The 23,391-nt window shown below is 45.2% G+C and overlaps 2 protein-coding genes across 3 annotated transcripts in view; one reads left to right on the top strand and one right to left on the bottom strand.

Annotated features, from left to right (window-relative positions):
* Positions 1 to 12,357, top strand: part of rev3l (REV3 like, DNA directed polymerase zeta catalytic subunit) — a 73,500-nt gene extending 61,143 nt beyond the window's left edge. For both annotated transcript variants that reach the window (XM_021324387.2, XM_012878243.3), the window contains exons 23-32: positions 882 to 1,126; positions 1,961 to 2,069; positions 2,226 to 2,432; positions 3,640 to 3,749; positions 5,627 to 5,741; positions 5,821 to 5,958; positions 6,129 to 6,319; positions 6,738 to 6,984; positions 7,456 to 7,674; positions 11,469 to 12,357. In XM_021324387.2, coding sequence (XP_021180062.2) covers positions 882 to 1,126; positions 1,961 to 2,069; positions 2,226 to 2,432; positions 3,640 to 3,749; positions 5,627 to 5,741; positions 5,821 to 5,958; positions 6,129 to 6,319; positions 6,738 to 6,984; positions 7,456 to 7,674; positions 11,469 to 11,609 — 1,722 coding nt within the window. In that variant the 3' untranslated portion in view covers positions 11,610 to 12,357. The remainder of the gene's footprint in view (positions 1 to 881; positions 1,127 to 1,960; positions 2,070 to 2,225; positions 2,433 to 3,639; positions 3,750 to 5,626; positions 5,742 to 5,820; positions 5,959 to 6,128; positions 6,320 to 6,737; positions 6,985 to 7,455; positions 7,675 to 11,468) is intronic.
* mfsd4b (major facilitator superfamily domain containing 4B) lies at positions 12,279 to 22,272 on the bottom strand. The gene is made up of 4 exons (XM_012878244.3): positions 21,991 to 22,272; positions 18,823 to 18,991; positions 18,603 to 18,719; positions 12,279 to 14,003 (listed from the first exon to the last, which is right to left on the bottom strand). The coding sequence occupies exons 1-4, from the start codon at positions 22,270 to 22,272 to the stop codon at positions 12,742 to 12,744; spliced, it is 1,830 nt and encodes a 609-aa protein (XP_012733698.2). The 3' UTR covers positions 12,279 to 12,741.
* Positions 22,273 to 23,391: the final 1,119 nt, after the last annotated feature.

Genomic DNA, 23,391 nt, shown 5'->3' with positions numbered 1-23,391 from the left:
AAAATAAACATGGCAGCGCAGGAGGACACACGCATAGCTGCTGCTATCACATCTGTTTTGTCAGAATCTACCATTTATTCTTTGACTGTAGAACAGAAGAAGTGCCTTGATTAGCTTACCTTCTTGTGGTTTCTCATGACCCATGCTGCTTACGTTTTAATGTGATACCGTGATTGGCTAAAAACAAACCTTTAGTAGGCGGGCACTAGGTGTCGCTTCGCCCAATCAGCTTGCACATTGTTCTGCAGAATGTCCCTCCTTTCCCCGAACAGATTCAATGGGAGCAGTCCCAGTTTGATAATGTGCAGAACAGTGAGTGCTACACATTATCAGTCTGGCTGGCCAGGTTAGTAGTTTGTCAAAAATAATGATCGGGATATGTAGACAGCAATATAAGAAAACCATGTTAACAGTTTATTAGCAAAACAAAGGTGGGGGTGAGTTACCCTTTAAGAACTTTTCTATGTTAGCAGCAGTGAATGTGAGCAGAGGTAACGTTACACCATGAGTAAGAGAGCAAAGGCCGAGCGATCCACTGAATGCGCAGCAAAAACAGGAAGTGATGCCATAAACCTTACCCAATAAGCCTCAGCTGCCAATCAGCTGCAGGTGTAGTTACGTTTACATCTGGGCTGAAATGCAACTGATCAGTTTAGACAGTTATTCTCCTACAGTTTTGACACCTACCTATTATTTATATATCAAGTGAAAATAATCCAATCTAGGCTTGACTTGTTCTAATTTGTAGCTATGAAATTTTGAAAGTAAGTGAGGCTTGATCAGCTGCCCTACGACTAACTAACTTTTACATTAACTATATAAAATTATTGACGTCAGTCTTTAAAAACTTGCCTGCATCTGTGTTCTGCCTCCTCCCTCAGTATCGCGTTGAGTCCATGATGCTCCGTGTGGCCAAGCCCCTGAACTACATCCCTGTGACGCCCAGCGTGCAGCAGCGAGCCCAGCAGAGGGCGCCACAGTGCATCCCCTTGGTGATGGAGCCTGAGTCCCGCTTTTACAGCAACTCTGTGGTGGTGCTGGACTTCCAGTCGCTGTATCCCTCCATCATCATCGCATACAACTACTGCTTCTCTACGTGCCTCGGCCATGTGGACAGCCTGGGAACGTAAGGACATGATAGGCCCACACACCTACACCACCACAGAACCTGCTGAGGTTGCACGTCTGCCGGGAAAGCCTCGCTCCAGCCATCCTTCTCCAATTATTTTTAATGGAGCACACAAACTGAGAGCTCTGCATGGCGTTCACAGCTCAGAGCGGCTTACAAGTGCTCTTACCAGTGTTTTAGTTTTCCAGCCGGATAAATGGTGTTGCATGGCAACAGCAGGAGCCATGAACACTTCTTTTTAACATGCATGTCTGCAGCTGTTGGGGAATAATGATAAAGTAGTGGCTGGCAGACACAGACCGGTTTTATGCTCCACATTCTCAGCAGAGGGGGATCAACTTTACGTTACATGAGCTTATAAATGTCTTATTTAATGGTTTTAGCCTAGTAACCTTATTTATATAGATAAAGCAGAGTTAGATTACAGCAGTATAGATGAGACCCTGTTTCTCTGAAATGCCGCTGTGGATCCTTTGGGATGTAATTTCTAACCGGTCAGATTTTGTGGCTGATTTTCAAACTCCAGTTCTGTAAATCTCTACTGTTTTGTACTATTATTTTAGGACAAACACACTTTAAAATGTGTGATTTTGTATTGGAGATTAGTGCAGATGGCATTATGAACTGTCAGCAGTCTCTGACTGGACTCCCTGGAGAATGATACCTGTGCACTGTGAGACATTCAACAGGATAAACAGCTGTTTGCTGTGATGTGTTCAGTCTTCTTGTGAAATGCTGTCTCCCTCTTTGTGTTTCAAACCAGCACAACCAGAACACAGAGATCATCAGGCGAGAGTCATGCAAATGATTTATGCCTGTTTCCTTTTGCAGGCCTGATGAGTTTAAGTTTGGCTGCACCTCTCTGCGGGTTCCTCCTGAGCTCCTCCACCAGCTCCGTAACGACATCACTGTGTCCCCAAGTGGCATCGCCTTCGTCAAGGTACTGCACCCTCTGAAACGGTCATGAGAACAAGCCACTTTAACTGTTTTCAGGACTGATGCTCAAAGGTCCATGTGAGATGTGACCTTTGTTTGGAAATGATCCACTATCCAGTCTGAGGTTAGAGTCAGACTCCCCATGTGTGTTTGTCTTCAGTCGTCGGTGCGTAAAGGCGTCCTGCCCAGCATGCTGGAGGAGATCCTCAACACGAGGATCATGGTGAAGCAGTCCATGAAAAACTACAAGCAGGACAAGGCCCTGATGAGGCTCCTGGACGCCCGGCAGCTCGGGCTCAAGCTCATCGCCAACGTCACCTTCGGCTACACCTCAGCAAACTACTCTGGTCGCATGCCCAGCGTGGAGGTAAGCTCTTCATCACAGCTTCCTGTTAACTGCACTCTGAACTGACAGCAGGGCAGCTTTGATCTGTTTTTATATGCAGAATCTTGGAACAGTATTATCCTTTTGTGCCGTTACAACAGCAAACTTCATGTTGGGATTTTATTGACAGACCGACACGGAGTAGGGCTGACTTGTGCACGTCACATGATTTGTGAATAGCATCCAGCTGTGTGTTCTTTAATCTCAGCATAAATGCAGATGTCAAAGTCCACGCTTAAAGCCAAATAACAGTCAGTAGCAAGAGTTGATGGTTGGGACTTCTATATTCAATACACTCAGAAATGTACAATGTTAAATTTGGGCCCTCCTCTAAAAGCAATCTTTGGAGTTACACCTCCAGATGTTTTACATTCCAGACATAATTCAAATGCAATGGCTTTTGTTACATTATTGCGAGACGTTTTATACTTTGGAGGTGGAAACAGGAGGCCGCTCCTACACATGAACAATGGTTTGCAGAGCTCATGAGGTTTTTGCATTTAGAAAAGATGATATGTACATTAGCAGGTTCAACTGCTAAATTTGTCAAGGCATGGCAGCCATTTTCACAATTTTACAATACATGGAAACATTTAGGACGAGTACCTCATAAACAACCAAATCACCGCTATATTGTTGCACTTAGCTGTAAAGTGAATAGATTTTTGTATTTTCCTTAGATCATATTTTTGGTGTATATTTGCTTGTTTTTGTATGTGTGTATACATTTTTTCTGTTATGTGGGGGTTTTGTATATTAAAATTAACAGTATTGTATAAAACTTGAATGCTGTAAAGAATGTGCTGTTGAAAATTAACAGAGTTGATGGTTGGTGTTTCCAGGAGCCCTCCATGCAATCTGACTGAGCTTGAGATATTTCAGTCGCTAGATGGGCAAAAGCTGCTCGACTGTAAAAGACTTGAAGCTGGAATTGTAGCAGAAGGTAGCTCTACAAAATCCTGCCTCAGACGGCTGAATACACGCCACGCTTGAAAAGCAGGGATCAGTTTTCTTCACCTTCACAGTTGTGCACTACTTTGTGTTGGTCGGTCACATAGAATCCCTTTAGACACAGCAATTAGAAAAACAAGTAGTTTTGTGTTGTCCTGTGAATGTGTCTCGAAGAACCAAAGTGATGAAAGCCTGTCCTGTTGAGACTGAAGTCAGCCAATCTGTGCCATCTCTGCAGGTGGGAGACAGCATTGTCCACAAAGCCAGGGAGACCCTGGAGAGAGCCATCAAGCTGGTCAATGACACTAAGAAGTGGGGAGCACGTGTTGTGTATGGAGACACAGACAGGTACACTATGTCTCACTCTGGATTCATGTAGCCACGCCTGCAGGTCAAACAGCTACTAACGCCTCCTAACAAAGGTCGGTCACATGCTGTGTCATTAATACTGAGCTGGGTTCTCATGTTCTCACAGATGTTACTTTCTGCCTGACATGCAGCCAGTGTAGTTCTAATGCGTACAATGGCTCCACCATCATGATCAAACACCAGGTGAAAGTTGAAAGGAACGGCTGTCCACAGGAAGAGTCCTGCAGCAGGAGCAGGCTCAGTACGAGCAGCCATGTTTCCTCTGTAAGTCTGGCTCAGAGGGAGTTGTGGCTCCATCAGTTCTCACCAGTCAGGAGCCTCCAGTAGTCCCCTATTCTTTATTAACTTCACTCTGAGACATGAGAGGAAGAAACCGCCTAGGTTAGTATATGCTCTGATCCAGAGAAACGGGGATGGGTCTTGTGCTTCATGTCCCATCCCTCTGGACAGCTGAGGCGGAAACCAAATCAACCCCTCTGTCTGGTTTATTTAGCTTTGCCTGGTTTTTAGATTTGGATGCTTTTAGGTCTACTTTTACAGATAGGCCTCACCCTGTCCTGGAAAACGATGCTGCCCTTTTGGCTTGACGCTCTAGAGCACAGCTGTCAAACTCAAGGCCCGTGGGCCAAATCCGGCCCGTCAAGGTAAATTATCCGGCCCTCAAGAGCCAAAAAAAAAGGCACTTCATGTCATAAAGTAGAGGCATATATTCTTTTAAAGTGTATGAAGTGGCTAAAACTGTGCCTCCTGTAAGTGTAACTCGCCCCAATATCAACTTTTTTTGCAGATAAACTGTATAAACTGGGCCTAAGGTTGCTACTTTTATGTTACTGTGCGTTTTTTTTTTTTACTTCTATGTGAACTGGAATGAAATTATGAAATGAAAAGCATCGTCTATACACATGCAACCGGCCCTTTTAATGACTTTATGACGCCAAAGTGGCCCCATATAGAAATGAGTTTGACATCCCTGATCTAGAGTCTCTAGAGCAGCCGATGCAAGAGTCTGAAAATCTGAACTTCTGCAGCTGGACGCGGGCCGTCAACCAATCAGAGACACTCTGCTATGTGACGTATTGGGGGATTTTCCACCATGAAAAATATTTTTACTTCTTATCACTGATAAGAAGTTAATATCAAGTCTCCATGATGATGCCCACTGACCTGAGGCATATGGACAGACGCTCTTCAGCTGAAATGGAGCGCCTGTAGTTGTCCTGGCAGGAGATGAGGGCACCGATGCCGGTCAGCAGGTTGTCAAACTGGGCTGGGTGAGACGTTAAAGTGCTGAAAGCGACCCTCGTCTATGTGCAGCTCCTGCAGTAGGTGGTGAAACTCATAAAACTCTAAATGCATCTAAACTGTGAATTCAGACACGGCACAGATTATATAATATTGTTCAGTAAATAAAGCCAAGCTACTCTCTCGGTTTCATCCGCAATTTTCCAGAGTCTGACAGAGGAAAAGAAGTGGGTAGCTCCTTCCCAACGGGAGTCACTCTGCCAGACCAAACGCCTTTTGAAGCGTCCAACGCCTCAACTTGGACGTCTGTGCACATAAAAGTCTGACGCAATGTCTACTGCCTCAGCGCTCTGACGGTGTGGGACGCCTTTTTGACGCTGAAAAGGCATTTAGTCTGAAGGCGGCATTAAACGATGTCGTCCATCTGCCAGCACTGCAGAATTAGACTCTTTAGGTTGTTGTTAAAGGAAACTTACCTGGATTGGACAAAAGAAAACTGAATGATCCGCAGGACACAGAACAGGACGATGGATATAAGCTGTTAAATGGAGCTGACTGCAGGCTCTCACCGATCGATCAGACTGTTGATGCTTGTCCCTGTCTCGTGTCGCCAGCATGTTTGTCCTGCTGAAAGGAGCCACCAAGGAGCAGGCCTTCAAGATCGGCCTGGAGATCGCTGAGGCCGTCACTGCAGCCAACCCCAAACCTGTCAAGCTGAAGTTTGAGAAGGTAGACCTCAGTGTGTTCAGACGCAGCAGCAGCAGCAGCTGTTGTTCAGCGGGAGCTTCACTCTGTCTCTGTTTGCCAGGTGTATCTGCCCTGCGTGCTGCAGACAAAGAAGCGCTACGTCGGCTACATGTACGAGAGCCTGGACCAAAAAGAGCCCACGTTCGATGCCAAAGGCATAGAAACAGTGCGCCGCGATGGGTGCCCCGCTGTTTCCAAGGTAACAGCAAAACCACTGGCCCCCTGCTGTCACTGTGCTCTGCAGCGATCAGAGGGTGGCTCCTGCTCTGCTCTCCTCACATCTGCTCACATGGGTCACTCTTCAGGACCCGAAGACCAGAGCGACTCCAGCCTGAGCCGCAGCTTCACTTATGCTCTCCTGTGTCTCAGATCCTGGAGCGCTCCATTAAGCTGCTGTTTGAGACGCGAGACATCAGTCAGGTGAAGCAGTTCGTGCAGCGTCAGTGTGTGAAGGTTCTGGACGGCCGGGCTAGCATGCAGGACCTGACCTTTGCCAAGGAGTACCGAGGCAGCGGCTCGTACCGGCCCGGAGCCTGCGTGCCCGCTCTGGAGCTCACCAGGTGTGTTTTTTTTTTTAAAACATGTAAAAACAAAACCCACTTGACTTCCATTGGTTTTAGTAGCTGCATGTATGCCTCCCCCGACCCGTTCCAGTAAATTCCCAGCCTTAACCAGATGATCCGAGCTGCCAGTATAGGAAGGAACAGGAGAGACGAGGCTCTTACTGATACTCAGCCCAAATCCAATTACTATTTCCCAACACTGCATTGTCTTCCTGCTGCAGCCTGGTTTATAGTACCTGAGTCTGTTGCTAGGCAACCCAGCTCTTACTGGGTGAGAAACAGGAGATTTTAGTGACAGATGGAAGGAAATATCCAGTTCTCTAAAGACTAGAGGAGTCCATCCTGGTTCTAAGAGCAGGGTCACAGCAGACAGAGTGAGCGACCAATCGGCTTCTTGTGTTCTGTGGGTTCTCAGGCGCATGATGGCGTATGACCGTCGGCTGGAGCCCCGCGTGGGGGAGAGAGTCCCCTATGTGATCGTGTACGGGATGCCCGGCGTGCCCCTCATTCAGCTGGTGCGCCGGCCCATGGAGGTGCTGCTGGACCCCAGCCTGCGCCTCAACGCCACCTACTACATCAGCAAGCAGATCCTGCCGCCGCTCGGCCGCTTGTTCCAGCTGATTGGAGTGGACGTCTTCAGCTGGTACCAGGAGCTCCCCAGGGTAAGAGCTTAGCAGGGTCAGCTCCCTTCTGCAGATCACAGCACAAGCCGCTCATTTTAGAGTTCAACCCACATGAAAACACCCAGAATAAAGACAGAACCTTACCAAATATGAAGCCGGCCTCCGCTGTTGTAAGCCCAGACTGTTTCCCTCCTCAGAGACGGAGCAGGAAAAAGCTTCCCTGCTCAGAATCCACACTCATCAAACTGTCTCTGGTTTAGTCAGTGTTGTTGCCTAACAGAGCTCTACTGCCATCTGCTGGTAGATCTGCTGCTCAACAGCCTGTCTGACCTGAAGTACCGCTCTAGTCTAGTGATTTGGACTTTTGGGTATCAGAAGAAAACCAGCGATGTGATTGGGATTCAGCTCCTGTATGACATGTCTAGCTCAGACAGGTGGGGTGGTGGATGCTTCTGGGAGTTAAAACAGGATGTTCAGCGTTGCTAAGTTGTTTCTGTCGTCCCTCACCAGACCCAGAAAGCCTCGTGCCCGTCCGGGGTGGCTGGAGAGGAGCCCACTGGGAGGAAGGGAACCATTTCCCAGTATTTCACCACGCTTCACTGCCCCGTGTGTGACGAACTGACCCAGCTGGGGGTGTGTTCGCGGTGCCGAGCCGACCCCCAGCGAGTGGCTGTGACCCTGTACCAGGACATGAGGCAGTGGGAGAGTCAGCAGGAGCAGCTGCTCAAGGTGAGTCCACCATGAATGCACCGAGGTCCTCTAAATAACCGCTGGGCAGCACAAAAAGCATCAACACTGATGCCCAATAAAGGCCGTATCTCCTCAGCTCCTTCGTAGATTTCATTAGCTCCACTTCGTGTTTCTTCATCGGTTAATGTAGGTCATTCACAGGTTTATGTTTACAGCACGCTGCAGCTCGGCACTGGAGGTTCTCTGCTTCTGAAGCAAACAGGATCAATCAGTTTTGTGCAGAATTTTCTACATTTTCTACCACGGGTTGGAGAGAAAGTGTCTGGGAGCTTATCAGCACAGAGATCATTGTTGCTCAAAGAGGGATCCTAAAAGCCTAAATAAATGGCCCAATTTGGCTTTGGAGTACCAGAGTATTTAAATAATCTTTGACTCTCCCAGTTAACTGAAAATGGGCCATCGTTGGGTTTGTTTCATTAAAACATGTGACTGAGTCAGCACTGAAATGGTCCATCAGCCTTCTTCCTTCATGGTGTTCCATCTCAGTCCACAGAACCGCTGTGGGCTGGGCCCAAGTCCAGAGAGGATCAGGGAGAACCAGGAAAGGTCAAAGATTCTGATTGTTCAGAACTGCCTTCCTGCAGTCTGGGTAGGATGGGGGTAGGAGAAGGATTGAAAACGTGTGGCAGGTGGTCGGTTTTCTCCAGATGTTTACTTCTTCCATCTTCTAAATAACAAGGAACTAAAAATAATTGTAGATTAAACTTTCATTATCTTTGTATTGACACACTTGATTTGATCATTTAATAAATCATTACTTAAGGTTATGACCGACCAATCATATGCTGTCTTTCCAAAATAAAACATCTTCCTACTTTTTTCCCTTTTTATGTTTTTTTTTAAATTTTTAACCAAACTGAGAAAGGCACCAGTGTTTACAAAGCACGCTTTAAGCTGCGTTTAGTGTAGGTTAATCCATTCCTGATTTACAAGCTTAAATAAGCCCAAGTTTCACATGTAGAAACAGAGATAAGGAGTTTTTGGTTCTGTACCGTAAAATCTAAATTTACAGACTCTACAAAGTAAAGCAGTTTACTTTCTAAGCCAAGTACACATTTTGTCATTTTCCATCAACCTCTGGAGAACATATGCAGGTTTAAGCCTGGAAAAGTCTGCAGCTTTGGAGCCTGTAGGAACGCTGGAGAGAAAAGGCCGTCTTGTTATACAGCGACTCGCTGGCAGAGGAACCGGTAGTTGTTCCACTGGAGATTTTAACAAAACATAAGAAATGGAACGTGCTTTGTCAGATGGTGCTACAACTATAAAAGCTGAACTTATTTCAAGGCTGAGCAGCAGGGACGTGCAGAGACCGTTGAAGGGGCAGGTGCTCAAAGTTAAAAGAGGGCACATGGGGCACGGGTTTAAAACACGATACAGAAACATACCTTGCTATACATCCGGCTGAAATGTACCAACCCATACTATAAAGAATGTAACATGGAATCAAGGGCGTAGGTTTGATTTGAACTTTGATTTGAACTTTAACCCTAGGGACACTTCATTGCTCTGACATCATTGGTCCTACGCAGTATGCATGCTCCTATTTCTTTATGCTTGACTTGAGCGTCAGGGCGCGTTTCTTCTGTCTAAAGAGAAAAGCAGTATTTCTTACTACATTTATACAAATTTTATAAGCACGACACACACTAGATGCTTTTTGTTAATCTGGTGGCCTAGTGGTTAGAGCATTGATCTTGGGTCCCAGAGATTCTGAGTTCAACTCCCACAGACTACCATTCTGGGTCCCTGAGCAAGACACTTAACCCCGATTGCTCCCCAGGCGCCGCACAGTGGCAGCCCACTGCTCCCCGAGGGGATGGGTAAAGATGCAGAAGTGAATTTCTCCATTGTGAGATCAATAAAGTTCTATTATTATTATAAATTATAAAGCAGCGCCCGATCTGATGAACGTTGAATTGAGACTTTTTTCCCACTTTGAAAAAGTTTTCATTTGAACTTACCAGCAACAGAGACCTATCAATTTTTACCATCTGCAACATTCCAAACACATTTCTTACATCATATATCTGAAGAGTAGATAACAGCTTCTCCTTACCTACATCTTCTCAGACAATTAAATTATTTCCCTAACAATAGTGAGATTTCAATGTTTAAATGTGCAGTAAATCTTAATACATAAGGAGCATGGAGGACCCAATACTGTACTTTGAGTAAGATTGGTGACACCAAAACTGAATTGTTTCATGAGTGGTTGTCCATTTCATCACTCAAATGAGAACCACATACTATTGGTAGTAAGACTAATAAAGAACAGCAGATAAAACTTTAAGATATGTTAAGGCCTATATTAAATTAATTTTACGACCATATCAACAGATTAAATACTTTTTACTTTTTTGGTGTACCAAATTACCCTCGTAATGAAGTAATATTTTATGGATTAAGTCCCTGATGATAAGAATGTCTAGCTCCGCCCCTGGTTTGCACTAATTTACTAATAGACAGTGTGGAAATCTTTGTACAATAAAAGCAATGTAAATAGTGTTCCTCGGTTGTATTTGTCGTAATTCTAATTCTAGAAGTAGAAATAGTGAAATAAATAGCACTATCATTTTGTGAAATCCTAATTACGCTATTATAAATAAGTAAAAGTCTAAACTAAATATAGCAGTTGTTTAGGCAGCATATAGTGTTGTTGTGTTGTATATCATATAAAAGAAATATCACCTGCTATTTATACCTGAACTGCATCAGAGGGTCAACAAAAAAATAAACAATAATAGCAACGAAATATTGGTAAAAGGGAAACCCTCACCTTTTCTTTTTCAGGCAGCTGTGGCTAAGAATCAGAATTTTTAATAGTCTACAGTCTTTGCTTTTCCATCTTTCCAGCCGGCTTCAGAACTCCAGCCTGGCACAAAATATTTAGTTTTATAAAACAGATTAGGTTTCTGTTGATAAATGCATTATACTTCAGAATTAGATGCTATTTTGAGATGCTAACGTTGGTTACTTACATTTCTCAAGTTCCATAAATCAAAACTCTCTCGCCTGCTTCTTTACAGAACTGCACTCAGCAGCTTTCACCTATTTTACTGCAGATAATTAGTTTCTTAACTGGGACTAGTTCCGTGGCCTAGTATTAATTGTGGTAACCACAGTATTCCTGTATGATAACTGTAAAACTGAAATCTCCGCTCCAAGCAAGCACGCAGACGGACAGACTAGAAAACAGCCAATCAGAAAGAGGGAAGGCGGGATTTAAAGCAGTATAACCAATGACAGTGGAGTTAAACAGCACAGAGCACAGTCAAGTGTGCTGCAGATTTAAAGGGGCAGGTCCACTGAGGGCAGGACAGATTGGCCAGCGTGAGGCAGCGGAGCTGGGAGCTGCGAGAGAAAAAGTAGGCCAGAGTGAGGGTACGTTATGTGGATCATGTATTTTTATTATTATTATTATTCTTTTGGACATGCACCATGCACACACACACACACATAAAAAAAAAAAAAAAAAAAAAAAAAAAAAACTGACAAAAGGGCACTTTGGGCACCAAGGAGCAAAGGGGCAGGTGCTCAAGCCCCCTCCGCCCCCCCCTCTGCACGTCCCTGCTGAGCAGACGTCTTTACAGCGGAGCAAAGACATGTGGCTGGCTCTCAATGGCGTTTTTCAGTCTCACTAAATTCTTTTGGATAGAAATGTGTTGTTACCGTCCAGTGACCTGGTCTCTGTTCTAATAGTTCTTCAGAACAGCGCATGGGGACGTCTAGCTTGCAGCTGCTCCAGTCTGCTACTGATGGCTGTTTGTGTTCAGATCTGCAGGAACTGCAGCGGCTGTGCTGAACGCCAGGTGCCCTGCGTGTCCCTGGACTGTCCCGTCCTCTACAAGCTGTCCCGGGTCAACAGGCAGCTCTCCAGGGCCCCCTACCTCAGACAACTGCTGGAGCAGTTCTGATTGGCTCCTGAACACCCAAACTGATCTGGTGCTAACCGCTGACGCTTCTTTTAGTTTAAACGGTGCTTTGATGAAACGCTACTATTTGTTTTTATCCTTCTTGTATTGAACACTAACTTATTACAGAGTTAGTCAGTCATGCTTGTTTACTGCCACCTCCACAAGCTGCGGAGTGAAGCTGGCGTCTGCATAACGTCTGCAGGTGAACCGAGTGCGGTGGGATCCGCTGCAGTTTCTAAGCTCCTCTACCCAGACAACTGGCTTTGAACCACTAACTGACTTGACTTGTGGCGTCTGGTAAATATTTCCTGTACAGGTCCTTCTGCAGCCTCGCTGTGCGTTAGCATGAAAACTGAAGCTTCAGCCATGAATGCAGTCAACTGTTTTTATGCATTCTGTTCAAAGGGTGCCATGTTTCTTCTGATTGTACTCATGATGGTGTTTTAAGCAGATCTGACCTGATGCATCACACTTCAGAGTATGAGAACTGGAAATCCACTTCTTTTCAATCTGGGGCTGTTGCAATACTGTATTATAATTAGTCATGAACATTACATTTCTTTGCACACACGGTTCCAGTTCCCTGTGCCAACTTGTTTCAGACTACATCCCATACAGCCGTGCACATGTTCTGTTTGTAAAAATGTACAAAAAGGAAGATATTGAAGGTGTTTTTGATTGTTTTTAATTGACGTTGCTGTGGGTGGAGGTTTGAGATTGATATAATAAAAAAATCTGTATTCATAAACCGTCTTGTTCAGTAATTCAGATTTAACCTTCAGAAAGTGACTCACAGTGATGACAGACGTAAACCTCAACACATTGCATCAAACAACAACCTTCATGTAAGTGCAACAAAACAAACTTGACACGGATTGTCAAACCCCCGTGTGGAGCGATCAGGCATGTGTCCTCAGGAAGGCACTGAACTGTTAGCCGTGCAGACGGAGCCAGAACCGCAGGGTTCCCTTAGTCTGTATCAGACGAGCCTGCAGCACCCAACAGGACGCCACCACAAAGTCAGACTGAGCTGACGCTGCTGCAGGGTTCAGTCTCTCAAACACTGGACAACAAATGGAAACAAGCATGGCTGTAATGTCCAGTGCAGCATCAGCAGGTGGCGCTGTAGTTTTCAGTCTCTTTTCTGTCTGTCCAGTGAGAGCTGCTGCTTGCCTCTGGGAGAGTCTCCCAACAGAACCGGGCCTGGGAGCGGGCTGCTGGAGGCAGCAGAGGAGCCCGTTACAGCGCCACCATCAGGCGGAGACGACCCCTTGCTGGGCGAATTAACGCTCGACGCGTCGTCCATTTCGATGACCTCAAAGTCTGCGTCGTTCCACTGGTCGGCCTCGTTCTGCTCCTCCTCTTCCTCGTCCTCCTCGGTGGCTCCCGAATCCAGCAGGGCCTGTCGGTACTCGCTGTCGTCTGCGTCGGCTCGGCCCCCGACGCGGAGCTTCCTGCTCTGACCGGCGGGGGCCGAGGCCAGCTTGTACATGACCGGGAAGATGATGGAGGTGACGGTGGCCGTGATGAGGGTCAGGTACATGAGCAGGGGCTGCTTGGGGAAAAAGCCGAGCAGGAAGCCTACGAGTGCAGGGAGCACCATTTCCCCCAGCGCAGCCCCCACCACGAAGGCTGCTGCTGTTTGGCCTGTCACTGTAGTGTACTGCTCCAACCACGAGATCCCGCTGGGGAAGGTGGTGGCCATGGATGCCCCGTAGAGGGCGGTGCCCACCCACAGCACCGCCTTATGGTTGGTGAAGAGGCAGAGCAGCAGAGAGGAGAAGATGGTGCCCACCAGGCAGAGCAGGATCATTGTGCCTGGGTACAAGCAGGCCGCAAAGAAGATGGCGACCCCTCGAGTGGCAGCAAAGGTGCCCCAGAACAGCGAGTTGAGCCCCGCTGCGTGGGCCTGAGGCATGTTGGCGTAGTCCTTGGCGTACGTAAAGATGAAGGAGCCGTACGCCACCTCGGCACCCACATAGGCGAAGAAGAAGAAGAAAAGCAGGACGATGAGAGCCATGTGGTGTTTGGCCATCTGAGGCTTCCTTGACGCCGCCTGCTGTTTGTCTCGTGACGGGCTGCTGCGGGTGTAGAGCAGGAAGAAGAGGAAGGAGGTGAAGAGGAGAAAGGAGCCAATCACGATGTAGGCCCACATGGACTTCAGGGTGCTGCTCTTGGCTTGGATGTAGTGGATCACGGGGTGAGCGTCGGCGGCTGGGGTGCCGTTAGGAGGGGCGGTCGGTGTAACGTGTGCGCTGCTGTTTCCGTCGTGGCCGAACAGCAGCTTGGCTATGATGGGGGAGGCAAAGGCCCCTGCAGCAAAGCTGAAGTGAAGAGCCTGCATGTGGGGGCCCGAGTGTTCGGCCCACGTGTTCAGGATGAGCACATTCCCACCTGACGAGACAAGAAAAACAAAAAACTCCATTACTGAAAATGCGCAGAGCAACAATACCACATAGTTGATGGTACCAGAAGTTCCACTGTTCTTGGTTTTGTTGTGGGAGCTTTTCTTTTTAGCCGATCATTTCTGCTTCGTTGGTTTAAGGTGGACTCCTCCCTATTAATGTTAACAACATGGTCATGCTTCAGGAAACGCCTTTGCTAGAAGAGGACACTAAAAAAGTCCAACATGGGTATACATAGATTATTTTCTGACCTCCCGTTCGCTAATTGAAAGTGTGAGTACCTGTAATATTAGTGCAATAGCAAACAAAGTTCAGTTTGGGAGGGATCTGAAGCTTGGTCAGGAGACTGTTGATGCAACGCTCCTCCCTAGCTGAGAAACAAGATTGACCAAAGATAATCACAGAGTGGAGAAAGAAACGGAACAACTGGAGCGTGAGACCAGCATCAGGGCAGAACCTCTTCAGACAGTCTACACTCCTTTGACCCTTAATTTGGAAGTCCCAACAATCAAAATATCTTACAGCGGCCCTGTCGTAAGATGCTTAAAAGATTTGGCTTTGGAAGCCCCTTTAAGGAAATTATTGAAATGATTACACAAGTTCAAAGAGATCACTCTTCTAGATCACACTAGAACGTGGGACTAAATCCAATCACCACTACTCTTTCTTAGGGCGCTGGAACCGTTCCCAAACGCCATCAGGTAGAACGACACAATGAAAGGTGTAGCAATGGATGACAAAATGCTGATTTTTGCAGACGAAGCACTGCTTTTACTGTCAGAACCTGATAAATCACTACCTTTCTTACTAGACTGGGTTAATGTATTTAATCAGGATATATTAAGCAGTCCAAGTGTGAAATACAACCTCTGTCACAGTTTTGCTACAACAGTATTATTCACAATTGGACATTTGGGTATATCTTTGAACCCGGGCTATGAAGGAATTCTCAGGTACAATTTTGAACCATTAATAAACAAAAATAAGTCTACATTTCAGGTTCTGAGATTAATCTCAAATATTACAGGGTAGAATTCAGGCGATAAAGATGGTGATCGCTCTAAAAACTAATTTGCTCAATTCGTTACCGCTGAAGTTGCCACAGTCTGTTTTTAAAACTTTTGATAAATTGATAAGCAACTTCGTTTGGTGGGTAAAAAGCTCAAGATGACTCAGAAAAAAACAAAAACAGATTATAGAGGGCTAAATGTCCAGCTCTATCAAGAAACTTCCACAGGTGCACAAACAACACTTCTATTAACAAAGAAAACAGATAGAGCTGGCTGGACCTGGAAAGAGAAATAAATGCTCCATTAAACCTCTGGACTATCTGGCCCAACATCCTAATGATATAGTTCAAGCCAGTTCTGATTCTTACTTGGAACATATCGCAGCATCTACGCTGGAAAGCCCTTTTATTCAGAGCTCATCCTCAGTATGAAACAATTCACAGTTGAAATCGAAGGGAAAATGTCCTTTGGGCAGACTGGTACATAAAGGCATCGAAAATATAAATTGCCATTTCCAAGACTATTTTTTTTTTTTTGCCATTTCATGACCACCAGAAAAACAAAATCAACAAAGATACCTGGAGATTATTACAAGTGACAGATTGCTTTTTAAAACTTAAGTAGAAGGCACCGGGCACCACTGATCGGGTCCAGTCAACCTCCATTTCTCCCATAATCCTCTTATATCCACCCAGCAAGACGTAAGGTGGAGGTTTACTCTAATAAGCATCATCAGGATCATCCTGAGGAGAGGAGAGGAGAGAGGGACGTCCCCCTGAGCCACAGTTAAACATGGAAGCTCTGGCTATGATAGAAAACGGCAGGAAGCCCTTCTTGGAGCTGAATTTACATCATGATGGAAAAAAATAGGCTATATGGTCCTTAGGTCAGTAAAAATCAAAGCATTTATTCCTCAAGTAGCTAAACACAAGGCGATAACATTCATTCATCTGGATAATAAGTGTAATATGTAATATTATATAAACTAAACAGTGATGCTGTTTTACTCACAGTAAAACATAGATATAATTTTAGGTAAAAAGTTCTTAACTGAAATATCAATACTGATAACATGACCAACAAAGCTCCAGCATAGGCTGAGTTGTAAATTTTTTTTTTTATTTTATATTTTTGGCCAGTCAAATAAAAATAGTTTCTTTATCGTTGGAACCAAGGGCTGGAAAGATGCAGGTTCATGAAAGAAAGAACAGATTTAGAGCATCGATTTTAATCAAATGTTTGGAAAACTGCTAAATTAGCATAAATAAATGTGTTTTAGGATCTGACTATTGGACTAACATTTTAGAAAATCAATTTTATATCAGTTTCCTTTTTTGGATTGCAACAAATGAAAGCAATAAAGCTTCAAGAGTGTATGACTGATCAGCTTGTTTGATCACTTATGTGACCCTGAGTAAACGGTTTCTCTGAGTTTAAGGACTACTTGTCAGACGGTTTTCTATAATTAATAAACAGCTGTCATTATCTCCTTCAGTGAAATGTTTTTATTCTGTCCCTCTTCATACTTCACTGCAACTACTAACAAAAACTAAAACCAAGTGAAATTATTGTAAACCTTTTTAGTTTGATTCACAACTTTTACATTGAATCAAAACCCAGCCAAGGCAGAGATGTGGTACATGCCCTCCATCAGCTTCATTTAAACACGTCGCTGTCTTATTGAAGTTAAAGTATTTTGTTTATTTAAATAGACGCTAAGAACAGCCCCGCTCCCCAGTCATCAACACCATCCCTCCTTTCAACAAACAACCAGAGCCTTCTACTCTGCTGCCCCTCGGCTGTGGGACGCTCTACCGACTGGCTGAGGAGAAAAAAATGGAGACTCAGCGTTTTATATTCAACTCTATTTTATTGTTTATTAAGATGCTGCTTTTGGTGCTTGTTTTATTTCCTTTTATGCACTTTACCTCCTGTAGCTCTTTGAGATTTTAAAACGTAAAGTCCATTACAAATATGATCAATTATGATTAGTATTATTTTTAAAAGTAAAACATAGCAATTATCGGACAGGCTAACCGAGTAAACGAGTTGCATGGAGTAGTGAATGCTTTGTTTAATGACTTTTCAATCATATTTTAGAAGATATTACTACATTGATGGAACAGTGGAAAACATTGTTTAATAGTAAATAGCAACGCCAAACACATGGTCAGTTTTGGGGTCTACAAACATCAGAGGATTAGATGATTTCTTAGATTTTACAAAGATAATCTATTTGTCTCCAATAATCCCTTGAAGGCCAACAGCTGGCCAACTGTGGTAAGAAGATTTTGTCTGAATCTGATCTGGAAAAAGAAAGGTTGTGTAGGTGAAAGGTCAACTCTGAGGCGTGAACACTAGATCACCGTTCCCTACCTGCTAACATAGTGGTTACCAGAAGGAACTACCCGATTTTTTGGATTATAAGGCACGCTTAAAATCCTTACATTTTCTCATAAATTGATGGTGTGCCTTATAATGCAGTGCGCCTTGCATGTGATTATTATTACGTAGTACAATGTGTTTTATGAGTACAACATAGTCCCTCCACGCTGGAGGGACTATGTCTCTCAGCTGGCCTGGGAACGCCTTGGGGTTCCTCCTGAGGAGCTGGCCCAAGTGGCTGGGGAGAGGGACGTCTGGGCCTCCCTACTGAAGCTGCTGCCCCCGTGACCAGACGACAGAAAAACGGAAGAAGACGGATGGATGGAGAATGTGCTCACAAAATCTGTTAAAATGTTTAAGTACGAATTTGGTTAGCAATGAAGCTGGTCGCTCAATGAATATTTGGAGCATTACGGTACACTGTGTCACTGCCTGATCAGACCCCTGAGCTGTCTACAAGACTGCCTGACTGTAATGTCTAAACTAGAAGTGCATTCATGTAAGGCAGTCTCGTCCAACTACTCCCAGCAGAGACTGATAGCTCTCCCTTTCAGGAGAGAGCGGCGTGTAGTCCGTGGGCCAGAATCTGTAGGACGTCTCCTTAAGAAGTTTCGTATGAACTGTCAGACGGCAACTTTCTTCCACCGGGAAAAGTTGCTACACATAGCAGTGATCTCAAAACACCAATGTTCCCACGTTTTCACTCTCACAGAGAGAGGAGAGGGAAACAAGGGGGAAAAGCAAGCATGCAATTATCCTGCTTACTATAATTAAGCGCGTTATTAAAATTTAACATGCCATTCATTAATTTTTTGCTAATGATGACAGGCCTAGTTCCAACAGCAGCAGAGGAGCTTTGGTAAAGGACTGACCTGATCGCAGTCCGAACCTTTGACACCTGAAAAACAGCTTCTGGTTTGCTCTCTCTGACAGAAAACATTCATCGCCCACAGATCGCAGAATACTACGCTGAACCCACCAGAACTAAATAGAAAATGAAATGGTAGCTGTTAACACAGCCTGTTCTAAGTTATTTTTTTTTAAACAGGAGACAACTTCTGTCAAAGTAGGGTCTCAGTTTGAGCATGGGATGGCTTCAATGTGTGCCATGATGAACATTGCTGTCTTCTCTTTCCGGTTACATCTTCCACAGAGCTTTCAGCTAGCACCGATCAGCCACTGGCACATCTTACCTGTATCTAACGTTCCCATGGACATCCCCACCACAGACATGATTCCAGTGAGGAAGAGGGCCTGCTTACAGAAAGGGATGATGTACATCCCAATCGCTGTGAGCAGCATGCAGATCCCTGGAAGAGGACAGTCAGAGGAAAGTCAGAGAGCTGGCGTGAAGGTGTGGTACTTCCATCCAATCAGCAGCCAGAGGGGAACCCCGTGAGGGCGACGGCTTACCTAGCAGGATGTGAGGGTTCATGCACTCGAACAGAATGCCTCCGACCAGAGAGCCGCCGATGTAGCCGGCAGCGCGGCCGACGAAGATGTAGGAGATGCTGCTGATGTTCTTGTGCACATTGGCAGCCAGGTCCTCAAACGTGGGGCCCAGGACGGAGATTCCCATCCCCTGGAGGGAGACAGCAAAACGCATCAGAGCTGCTGGCCGGCGCTGGATAACAACCTCTGCATGACTGAAAGGCATCAGGGTTCACATGCCCTACGCTGTGATGCTTTCCCCTTTCTGCTGTGACATCACTGCTAGCACCTAGGAGCCCTAAGGCAGCATAAAGCCACCAAGATCAATCAGCCCTGCCTCTTAAGGTCAACTGGATTCAAACCAAGTCAGCCATTACTGAGCTGCCCGACCCGCTTACCGTCAGGGTCAAAGGTTCCCCACCAGTGTGTTTGCCTTATGATACCAATATGGAATCCCAGCCCGGTTCATTTGAGGGTTTTTCTACTCAGACTCCTAAACGGTGGCTAGCTGGAGTCCTCCTTGGTAACTTTTGCATGCACTGGCATTACTAGTAAAATCAGTCACACAGCATGATACTGTCACCACCGTGCTCACTAGCTGGCACGGTGTTCTCACTCATCCACATATTCTACTTTTGAATGTGGTTAAACAGCTCAATATTAGTATGGTCGAGCCTTTCTCTACACGTGTCAAACTCATGGCCCATCAGGGTAAATTATCCGGCCCTCAAGAGCCAAAAAAGGCAGATCATGTCATAAAGTACAGGCACATATCCTTTTAAAGTGTATAAAGTGGCTAAAACTGTGCCTCCTGTTGCGAATGTGGATTTTTTAATTTATTTTTTTCTGTAGTAACAGCATCCTGCCACTACATATCAGTTTTTCCATAACACATTAAAACAACCCAGAAATGCCCAAAAAGAGAAAAAGTGATGCGGAATCATGAGTTTAAAGTGTAACTCAACCCAATTCAACTTTTTTTTTTTTTTACAGATAAGCTGTCCATCTAGGCCTAATGGTGCTAATTTTATGTTACTGTGATTTTGTTTTACATTTCTTCTGTGAACTGGAAAGAAATTATGAAATCAAGTGTGATCTATACAGGTGCGACCGGCCCTTTAATGACTACATGACGCCAAAGTGGCCCCATATAGAAATGAGTTTGACACCCGTGCTCTAGAGGAATTAAAGCCTAAATAATCTGCTATACTTAGTTTTCCTGGAACAAGGTGCTTGATTTTAACAAAGCCGCTGGACAATATGGAAAGAGTACCACTGACTATGCAAGTATGCAAAGTCCAGACACAGACTCCCAGAACATCTGCACAACTATTTAAACAACATTTGAAGAGACAGTGGCTTCAAAGTGTATTAGTCTCATTTGGCCTGTTGCTTTCAGCCTCCATAGCAGAAGAATGTGTGGACAGTGGCCGTGCTGGGACTCAGCTAAGCATTTAAAAGTCGTGATCTACGGACATGAATTCATTGAAGTGCATTCAGAGTGAGCTGAACTTTGAGCTAGTGCCTGTGGAGCGTGGCCGTGCGGAGAAGGAAGCACGGTGCTGCAGCACGAACAAAGAGCTCACTTCTGCAAGTGGAAGTGGAGACGTTAGGAAAAGAGCAGCAGGCGGACACCTGGGCCTGTACGCCGAGCCTTTTCTGTAACCTGAGGCCCAGCGAGCTGTGGATGGGCAGGTTTAGCAACTATGAAAATCATCCTGTGTGCAGGACGTGGTAACCCGACACTTTCATATTATCATAGCTCATAAACCTCATTCAAGAGCTGAGAGGGTTTATTTATTTATTTTTTTATTAGCCAGTGAAAACAGCGCAGGTTGAAGCAAGAGCTCAAATGAAACAGCTTTTGAAACAACCGACAATAATCAGATGGTAAAGCGCCCAAGTTCTTTAGAAGCCAGCAACACTTTCTAAATAAATTAGGCTCCTGGTTCTCAGACTGTGGACGAGAACCACTGGTGATACCTGGGCTGCATCTACTAATCTGCTGAGTCAACGATTGAACGCTTCAGCATGAATTCCAGCTGTAAAGTTAGGAGGAAACCAGGCACCGCCAATAACCCCCCCCCTGCAGCTTCACTGTAGGGAGGGCATTGCTCAGCATGGTGCTGGGAGCATCATGCTGAGGGGTGCTCTTAGGTGGCAAACACTGGGAGACTAGTCAGGATCATGGGGGAAACATGAGAGCAGCAACACCGAGGCATTGTGAATGAAAACCTGCTGCAGAGGGCCTTGCCTCCAGACCGGGCCAGCGGTTCATGCTTCAGCAGGACTACGACCCTGAGCCACTCTGTGCAGATCTCTGAGTGGTCCAGCCAGAGCCCAGACCCGCACCTCTCAGAACATCTCTGGACAGATCTGAAAATGGAGGTGCATCGGCGTTCCCCACCCAAACTCAAGGAGCTTGAGAGGTTCTGTGAAGAGAAATGGCCAAACGGCCCAAAGAGAGGTGTGCCGAGCTTATTGGACCATATTCAGGAAGATTTGAGGTTGGAATTTATTTACGCTTCATTTCTAATCTCTTTCAATAATCTAAAAAAAAAAAAAAAAAAAAAAACGTTGTGAGATGTAAGTACAGTTACATGAATGTAATCTATTTATAGAAATAAGGCCATATGTAGCCTGGGTAAATGTTCCAGAGGCAGCGATTGCTCAGCAGCCAGCTAACTATTAGCAATAATTGCTCTGATTGATATTCTTCTGAACAAACTAGCAACGGGATGTCTAACAGAGATGTGTGAAAGATCTGAAGCAACACAAACACTTATTGCTACAGGTCTTCACTGTTCAGTTTGAAATCTAATGCAGCCATATGGGCTGCTGAGCTGTCCAGGTTTCTCACCAGGACTTTAGATTAATGTTCATTCATTTCAATTTAGGGTTTGGAAATATCAACCAATCACGCAGCGCCAATGAACAGGGAGGTTTTCTCAGCCTTTTTGTCCTCTTTTACACCACGGATTTCCTGAGGAGGCACTAGGTCCAATAAATAAGAGTACCGAGACGTGATTCAGTGGAAACAGCTGCAATAATGGGAATAATCCCAACAGGCCCGAGGAAACCATCACACGCATGAAACTACAGAGCTGCCGGGTTGCTTCCGGGTTCTGTTCACGCTGTGCGGATGGTTACCAAGCCGAGGAAGGAGCAACACAGCGCCAGCGTGACCATCCAGCGGCCGCACGTCCCGCTGCCTCCGCCGACCACCTCCACCCGCTTGTCTGCTCCCGCCTTTCTGTTCCTCTTTCCCAGCTTTAGTGCACTCTTCAGCCCCCGGCCGGTCTCCTTCCTCTTGTCAAACAGCGTGTCCTCCTCCAGCTCGTCGTTGTCCTCCTCCTCCTCCTCCTCCTCCATTCTGGCGAAGCGAACGTGCTTCTTTTTGGCGACGCTCTCGTGCACCGCAGGCGAAGACATGCCTGGACGGTTGTCAACAGTAAAAAAAAAAAAAAAAAAGCCGCTTTCTGAACGACCTGCTTTAGGTAGCAGAGCCTTAAATGTCGGTGCTGACGAACGCTACGAAGGTAACATCAGCGGGGTCGCAGCAAACAAGCGGCGTGGAGAGCAGACTGACGGCTGAGCGCCGCTGACGTCGCCGCGGAGAGCCTCCAAATGTCAACAGCCTGAGAGCGGACCGTCGCGCGGCTGCCGCCGGTCTGCACAGATCGTCTATTGCCAGTGAGGGGAACATCTTTTTTATTATGAGTCGAACGTGATATTGACTACTTGACACGGTGATGGATCGTTTCCTTTCAGTGAAGATGTCTCTCAGCACAGGCAGAGTAAACTACATGTAATGAAGTGGTCTGGAAGTTTCTCCAGAATCTCAGAGATTTTTATTACTTAGAATATTTTGTTTGTATTCAAATGAATGTTTGAAAGGACGTCTTCACCACCTGTTTGTTAAAATTACACGGTCGTAACATGTCTTCTACCAAAGGTGCTTGAAAAGATGCTGTTCAAATTTCATTCTGTAAAATATTCTGGCAGTTTTATCTCAATCTGAAATCCACCGCTTTTCCAGTTTTATTTTTTTATTTATTTTTTTTATTTTTTTTCAGAAAGTGAGTATCGGTTGGTTCAGAAACGAATGTGCACCCGTTATCTTTACAATCACAAAATGTAGCCTTTTATTAACATAGTCACGTCTTCAGCGTTTTTCATTTATATCCTAAATTCGGAGCAGAGTGGTACTTCTGTAGTTGTTGTGCATCTGGGTTTCATCTGACGCGTTAATCCAGAGCTGCAGGAAGTACCTGGAGGTCTGCCTTTTTTACGCTTGCAGTTCAACAAGATGGCGACATCTAGTGTTTGGCGAAAGGATTAGCCGTCTTAATATGTAACATTATGTACATGTTTGAAAATATCTTCACTAGATGTTGAAATTAGGCAACCCAAATGATCAATAGCAAATGTAGTAATAATAATAATAATAATAATAATAATAATAATAATAATAATAATAATAATAATAATAATAATAATAAATGTCCACCATGTTTAACCATTGAACCCTGCAGTGCTCAGAGACACTGC

The sequence above is a fragment of the Fundulus heteroclitus genome, chromosome 15 (assembly GCF_011125445.2).
Source record: "Fundulus heteroclitus isolate FHET01 chromosome 15, MU-UCD_Fhet_4.1, whole genome shotgun sequence".
Taxonomy (NCBI): domain Eukaryota; kingdom Metazoa; phylum Chordata; class Actinopteri; order Cyprinodontiformes; family Fundulidae; genus Fundulus; species Fundulus heteroclitus.
This window is presented reverse-complemented; position numbering and strand designations above follow the sequence as displayed.

Coding starts and splice junctions, on each gene's coding strand:
- mfsd4b (XM_012878244.3), bottom strand. CDS start 22,272: ATGTCTTCGCCTGCGGTGCACGAGAGCGTCGCCAAAAAGAAGCACGTT. Junction 18,992..21,990: donor GTTGCTCCTTCCTCGGCTTG/GTAACCATCCGC, acceptor GTCTCCCTCCAG/GGGATGGGAATCTCCGTCCT. Junction 18,720..18,822: donor GAACCCTCACATCCTGCTAG/GTAAGCCGTCGC, acceptor GTCCTCTTCCAG/GGATCTGCATGCTGCTCACA.